Source organism: Rhipicephalus sanguineus, chromosome 5, assembly GCF_013339695.2.
Source record: "Rhipicephalus sanguineus isolate Rsan-2018 chromosome 5, BIME_Rsan_1.4, whole genome shotgun sequence".
Taxonomy (NCBI): domain Eukaryota; kingdom Metazoa; phylum Arthropoda; class Arachnida; order Ixodida; family Ixodidae; genus Rhipicephalus; species Rhipicephalus sanguineus.
Genome location: NC_051180.1, coordinates 159,572,663 through 159,580,424, shown reverse-complemented (window position 1 = coordinate 159,580,424; position 7,762 = coordinate 159,572,663). Strand labels below are relative to the sequence as shown.

General features: G+C 47.8%; 1 protein-coding gene across 1 annotated transcript; it reads right to left on the bottom strand.

Moving 5' to 3' along the window:
• Window positions 1–799: 799 nt before the first annotated feature.
• Window positions 800–3,096, bottom strand: LOC119392995 (angiotensin-converting enzyme). The gene is made up of 3 exons (XM_037659869.2): window positions 3,008–3,096; window positions 1,352–1,474; window positions 800–1,038 (listed from the first exon to the last, which is right to left on the bottom strand). The coding sequence occupies exons 1-3, from the start codon at window positions 3,070–3,072 to the stop codon at window positions 870–872; spliced, it is 357 nt and encodes a 118-aa protein (XP_037515797.1). The 5' UTR covers window positions 3,073–3,096; the 3' UTR covers window positions 800–869.
• Between the last annotated feature and the right edge of the window lie 4,666 nt (window positions 3,097–7,762).

The following is a 7,762-nucleotide window of genomic DNA, read 5'->3' as shown; positions in this document are numbered from 1 at the left end:
TGACACCGTTGCGTTACACAAGACGCTCGGTTCTTCTTGGTGTTAGCGCAGAATAAAGCAGCTGGCGCGACGCCGCTGAAATCGCGCTAACTCTAGCTCAGTCTCTAACTCGCCACAAACGCAATTTAGAGATTGATGGAAATAACGAAACAAAGTCTTCGCGCCAGGCGCGTTTAATTCCCTCGCTGGGTTCACCGTAACCGCGATGTATGGAGGCATGGCTCGATTTTATCAGCGCGTGTCTGTTGCATTGTAATGCGCATAAGTGCTTCCTCCCTATTTCACCCTCAATAATCCACATTGAAGTAAACGAAAAGTAATTTCCCGAATTCTTTAATAATCTTACAGTGAGTCTCGTCTTCATATGCCTCTAACAGACATAAAAAAGCAAGTCCTTATCTTTCCCTCCATACCGTACGTGTGCATATGTGTGTGTGTGTGTGTGTGTGTGTGTGTGTGTGTGCGTGTGTGTGTGTGTGTGTGTGTGTGTGTGCGCGTGCGTGCGTGCGTGCGTGCGTGCGTGCGTGCGTGCGTGCGTGTGTGTGTGTGTGTGTGTGTGTGTGTGTGTGTGTGTGTGTGTGTGTGTGTGTGTGTGTGTGTGTGTGTGTGTGTGTGTGTGTGTGTGTGTGTGTGTGTGTGTGTGTGAACAGCACACAGGGATCCGGGTTAAAAAACTTCCATAATAATGACTATAGTGACAAAACATTCATAATAATGAATGTAGTAATATTTAATAAGTAATGTAGCAATATGAATGTAGCATAATGAATAAAAAACATTCATAATAACGAATATAGTGACATCGAGCTCCTGCCCCCTATTGGGCATATATTTCACATGCGCGAGCAAGAACTTTCGTGAAGCTGCAACTATTGCTGACCCCATCCGACGTAACGTCCAGAACTGCCCTCCAGCCCCTCCAACGAGGGCAGAAAGTATTCTAGAGTGGCCGAAGCATCCATGGTTTCTTGTCGACCTTCACTGATCATCTTCAAGACATCTGCAAATGGCTTTGAAGATCCAAGCTTGAGAACTGACCTGAAAAGTAACAAAAAAGAACGACTAATTTCAACGTAGTACACAACTTCCAGATAATTTCGCAGTTGCAGAAATTCAACCGCACACAAAAGGATCACTCTTTACAAATGCACAAGCCGGGAGACACCCGTCACATACTAATGGTAAGTTCACCTAAAAATGCCGGATCTGGCGTCGTGTTCATTATTGCAACATCATAAAACAGCGGAACTGGCGCCGAATGGTTATGGATATGACGACGACATGACACGCCGGTAAGCCGAGACCCGAAGGTGCTTCGCCCCTAAAACAATATACGTTGCACCGAACTTACGTGAGACGCCTCCCTGCTTCTTTAGAGCCGAAGATGTCGCATTCGTTCAGTCGACCCGTGTGATTCGCTCCTGTGCAAAGGTACTGAATTATTTGCATCTGCAGGATCAGGCTGCACATCGACCTGCACGAGAAGTTAAAATCGTTGAGCAGGTGTTGAAATGATATGCATAACAGTTCAGGCAACCGCTCTCGGCACTTCTTCGAAGCATGTCTAGGGCACTAGTATAACTGGCATAGCGGAGGGAGGGGGGAGGGGGGGAGGTTCGAACTTCTTTCGAAAAGTTTTGCATGTATATACATGGTGTCTCAAAAAATGCGTCCAAAATCCTCAAAAATCGGGGCAGTGCGATATTTGTTCGATGCCTTCACAATATATAATTCCGCAGCCGCATTAAGATGGCTAAAGATAACATTTGGGACAAAAATTAAAAATGTTAAGTTAATTAACTCCTTAATTAGCGGAGTTCGACGGTGATGCCAAATGGGAGAATTGAAGTCCTGCATGCGAGGAACCCCCTGCAGCTTTGAGATTTCGAAAAAGCGGAATCTAGTAATAATTGCGAAGTATGAAACTAAACCAACTTAGGAGGTGAAACCCAACCTGAAACGTGGAAGAGCGCGACAAGAAAACGACCAGAATGACGTCACTGTTCTAGACAACGATTACAGAGGCGTAGTTCTTTCGAGTTCGTTAACTTACGTGTGTCATGCGTGCTATAATTGCAAGCGCAGCCCGCACACCCAAACAACGAAGTTGGTTGATAGTTGATATATCGACACTCACTCATTCTGGACGTCTCAGAAGAATATGGCAGCTGCGCTTTTCCATGTCTCGGTTTCATACGCCCGCCATTTCTGGCGCTCGACCACAAAAATGAGGCAGTCAAATATTTAGCCAAGAGCCAGAAAAACTGTAAAGTAAATTGCTAGATTACTTCGGCATATTTAAAATTAAGAATGTTCGAATAAAGAATTACATTGAGTTTTCGGTTTTTGTCATCTGTCCCCACCTCACCTAGTCGAGCTTCAATCGTATGGCGCGCGTTGATGTCTGTGGCAATAGGTTTTCGGCCGCTTTTCGTTCCAAGTATTGCGAACATTATGAATTGATCTTAGCGGGAGTGCCAACGTTCCGCGGAACCGTGGTGCCCTTTTCACATTGCTACATTGCTTCCATCAGCCGCCGCCGAGAATCGTCCAACGTCGGGCTCGAGGCTATATGCCAAAGGCTCGCCTGGTATAGCACCACGCAGTTTAAGCACCGCTAATAAACAAAACTTGCGTACTTGCGTGATGGCGCCAGCTACTACCCCGTCTAAAATGGGACGTTCGTAAAACCCGTTCAGTCGAATTAGTATTGCGAACAGGATGCAAAACATCGACTGGAGAAAAACATAACTTTGATTTAGAATTCAGCTAAAAGATTTATGCCTGGCCTATTGGTAATAACGACTTCATTGCTCCCATATTCTGATTGGTCCAAGTTTTCAATGTCGGATGCACAGAAACTGACAACCCTTGGTGGCATTCCAGGCAACTTTCGTGTACCGAACGAATACACGAAAACATAGGTTTACAACACTGCATATAATAAGTTGTAACGAAAAGGAAGAATCGCACCACCGCCATCCCACTTACCAGCCTTCTGACTTACCTGATTCGTTTCATGTGCCCGAGATAATCATAATCCGCAGACGAGTGAAAATTTCTGGTCTGCATTGGCCAACGTATCCCTTCGTACCTCAGTCTGAAAAAAAAAAAGCCAAGAAAAACGAGGCATTCAACTTTGATGATGAAATAAGTCGATGCTGCAGAATAAAGAGAAGATCTCGGGAAGGCTCGTGCGGCAAATGTTTTAAAGAAAACATGGTTGATTCCTCCGTCATAGGAATCGGAATAATACGAAAGTAAAGCGTGCCCTTGCAGAAGTAACTGAATGTTTACTGTACATTGATATAAGAGAGTTTACACAATGTATATTGGTGTCTGGCAGCTATAGCACCGTTTAACGTGTATGCACCCACTTTGATGATTGGTGGAACATCTCCATCCCGACGACTAACGTCCCTGCTAAATAATTAAACAATCCCGTACGGTAGCTGTAGTAGTTAACTGTGAAAGCGCAATCAGAGAACTAGGTGTGATAGCCAGAAGTGCGTCGCATATTGGACACAGAACTTGGTCGCCATCCCACGGCATGTTAAAATGTGATTGAACACCACGGCCGGACTAGAGCGAAACGCAAAGCGCGTCGTGCCGCCCCGGTAGCCCGGCCGCGATTTTTCTGGGGCGAGCGCGTGAGCGGGGAACGCGATGTTACAGCCAGGTGAGGCAGGCGCGCGTCGCTATGGCGTCGCGGAGCTATTAGCGAGGCCATATAGTTTCTTACCAGAATACTAGAGGGAAATCTGGCGCCACCGTCTATGCGAATTTCTTAAGGGCCGCAGTTGGAGCGCTGGGAATGACGGTTTATGTGCCTGCGAGGCTTGTGTTGGCTGGCGTTGTGCGAGGCTTCGGCTCAAAAGCGGATACGACTGCTCAAACAAAGCTTCTCTAAAACAAAACTTTTATAAGCGGATGTCATTTACGCGTATTATATTTTAAAATAAACGTCCACTCACATTGACGGCATAACCAAACGGCGAAAGAAAGAAACAGACGACGAACATGCAGTGGCAGAGAGAACGCTGCCTTTGTCGTCTGCCTGCCAAGTTTAGCGGCCGTTGGTTACTTTTTACGCTTCGTGAAACTATACATCGACGCAGAAGTTTCCAATGTTAAATAAAACTCGTTTTTCTGCAATAATAAAAAACAAATAGCTCACTACGTGCTCCTTCAGTAAGAAATCAACCATATCGACGCAAGGAACGCGTTGAAGCCAGACGCGTCTTTGAGGTTTCTGGGCTCTACGTGAAGGATACGAATCCGAGTCAAGTTCGAAGCTCACATATCCCGGCATTCCCATGCGTCCAACAACTTGCAGTGCCACTTTTCCCTCTAGGTAAGTGTAGAAAACACTATGAGCGAGGCCGACGCTTTTACGACGCTTGGCTAAGGTCGCCACCTCGCGGTGTGTTAAGGCATTGACAAAAATTGAACCTCTATTGAAAACGCGCCGAATGGGATGGACGGGTAACGCGTTGTAGGTGCTAATCGCGGGGCCACAGTAATGACGAATTACTTTACTTTACCGCTCCCAGAGGGCAACACCACCCCGCCGACCGGGAGAGTCTTAGATATAAAAGGCGCGTTTGTAAAGCCCCCTAGAGTCTGTGATCATGGCGCAGTGGATAGCGTGCCCGGCATTTGTTGTTGCGGACCGAGCGGTCGTGGGTTCGATGCCCGTTGACGGAACTTTTTTTCTTTGCCATCTGATTGCGTATATTTTGTCGACGTCATTTCCGTGACGGAAATACGTCACTGAAGTCTTGGTGGACCCCGGCATAAAACACTTTCGTGTTAAAAGGCTTGGGATAAAGTCTATTGTTACGAATTCATTGCTGGAAACAGTGCAAAAGAATAAGAGGCAAAACAACGGGCAGCGCTTGGTCTTGTTCTTCTTATGTCGCTGTCTCCAGTGATGAATGTTTGGGTAAGCATCTTAACTCTGCCTGTACGTAGCGTACTTCATGCGTCCACCTAATATAACAACCGAGCTTCGCAGATGACGTCACGTCCGAGTTCCTCCGATGTCCTATCACAGAGCACAAGCCGCCTGCCAACCACGTACGAATGCTCTTTCTGAGTGGAGCAATCTTAAACTCACAGATGTGATTTCAATGTGCCTCTGCGCCAATCATTACGACTGGGGCAACACGTTATGAACTTCCAAAAATTAGGATATAATTTGTCGTGACATGACACCACGGGATAGTGACTCATTTACAGTATGTGCGGCATAGCGGCCTCACTTTACCCTTTGAACACAATACGGCATTATGTTTCACTATTCAGTTCACACAGTATTTTTGCAACAGCAATCGTATGGACACTCTCGGCGGGTTTTTGTCGTCGGCGTCGGCACTGCCGTGATGTTCCGTATAAAGTACACATCGTATCGCACGTCGTATGTTCTACGCGCGAGTTAAAGCATGCGAGGGCTGCCGTCGATCGCTGCGCAAGCGGAGAGGAAGTACCCTGCTGATCTTTCGTCGCACGAAAGGCACATGGAGATAGAAGCCGGAAGGGGGGGGGGGGGGCTGGGTGCTTCCGGGAGGAAATGCGTCAATGCGTACTTTGACTTACAGAGCCCGGTGCACCCGCGGTCGTGCGCATATATTTAGAGGAGATCAGCAGATGACTCATAGGTTTGTACGTGCTGTCTATCATTTCAAAGTTTGCGTTCAAACCATCGACAGCACGAAGGTCACTTCATTCGCTGCAGCGGCCGCGTTGACTAAGGGTTGAGCCTTTCTTCGTATAAAGTACCAATTTGTTGCTATTGGATTCACTGCGTCGGCCCTGTGGTGAAACTGTGACTCTTTTTTTTTTCGTTTTACGTACCGTATTTACTCGAATCTAGGCCGGCCCCGATTCTAAGCCGACCCCAGAAATTCGCAAGGCCAGAAAAAAAACTTAATCGTTGTACACGAATCTAAGCCGACCCCGCCCCCCCCCACTTTCGCACATTGTTTTTTCGAAAAAAAAAAAACATCGGCTTAGATTCGAGTAAATACGGTATCTTTCAGGCCACTCTTTCTTTTTAGATGCAAAGCATCTTATGGCGGAGCTCAAACGGTGTGCGGCGTGACCAGCCTTACTGCGCATGCGCAAACCCTCTCCACACACCTCTTCTCCACTCCCACTCCCCTTCGTCACTCCCCCTCTCCCCTTTCCCCCTCTCCACTCCCTCTCCTCGTTTAGATAAAAAGCTCGTGTTAGCTTGTACACACGCTCAGTCACTGCGCCGGTGTCATGAGTTCCAACGTCAACGTCGGTGCCAGTTGCAGTAATACCTTAAGGCCTGCCGAAATCGCGGAGCAGAGGGTGGAGCAGCGGAAGGCTCGACGCGCAGAAGCGCAACGTAAACGTCGGCAAGCGGACCCCGAGGTCCGGGCTAGGGAACGTCGGCGGGAAACTGCTACGGCAACGTCGGCGGCAACGTCGGCGGGAAACTACTACGGATGAAACGCGGGCTCGACATGCCGAAACGCAACGGCAGCGTCGGCAAGAAAACCCCGCCGTACGCAACGCCGACGTCGAGCCAACGCGTCGGCTGCGGACAGACGACGCGAGTCCAACGCCCGTGCAGAATCGCCTCGCTAAACAACTTCAACGCCCGGGCTTTGACGGTGCCAGCGTACGGTTCCAACGCTAATTCCTCGACCGGAGCTTCGGGCACAGCTGCAACGTGTGCGAACCGACTTTGGTTCGATAACAATCTGACCGAGGTCGGTAGAATGCGCAACGAACGCCAACGGAACGCGATCGTGCAAGTGCGCCGGCTTCGCATCGCCTCATGATCCCCTTTAGCGGGAGATGGTGTAATTTTTAGGGGCGAAGCTCCTTAAGGCGGCACCCGTTCGTCCCTCGTAGTCGTAGTCGTAGTAGTCGTAGTGCGTAACCAGTCTTACGCTTTGACCTCCAAGGTGGTGCCGGTGGGAGATTTTTCCTGTGCGTTGTTGAACAATAAAAAATTCGCAGCGTGCGCGTTAACTAAAAGCCGAATTCTTCTGTCTCTCTTTCCCCATTAGCAGCCATTGGCATGTTCCAGTAGGAAACGTTAGTAGAAGTAAAAGTGTAAGTGTTAGCTAAAAGCCGACTTCTTCTGTCTCTCATTGCCATTAGCAGCCATTGTTTACCTCCAAGGTAGTGCCTGGTGAGATTTCTCCTGTGCGTGATTAAACAATAAAAATTTTGTTCAAAATGCCGTTGATTGATGAAATAAAGCAACGAAAGACGCCAGATGTTTTGTAAAAGCAAAACGAAAGAACGCCAGATGTTTCTAAAGCAAAACGAAAAGACGCCAGCTGCTTAACGAAAGACGCCAGATGTTTTCTAAAGCAATGGTTTTCTAAACAATGAAAATTTACAGCGTACATGTAAAATTAAAGTGAGCTGCAAGTCGTCATAACTCATGGAACCTTTAGTATAAACGCGCCCGATCTCACGTCGGTGATGAGGTACTGGGCAGAATTCACGGAAGATTCATGGTTTACCGATGAACCTCCGCAGCTTCGCCCACTCATCATCATTCACTCCGTGGATATGCTGTGATTTTAGGGGCGAAGCTCCTTAAGGCGGCACCCGTTCGTCCCTCGTAGTCGTAGTCGTAGTGCGTAACCAGTCTTACGCTTTGACCTCCAAGGTTGTGCCGGTGGGAGATTTTTCCTGTGCGTTGTTGAACAATAAAAAATTCGCAGCGTTAGCTAAAAGCCGACTTCTTCTGTCTCTCATTCCCATTAGCATC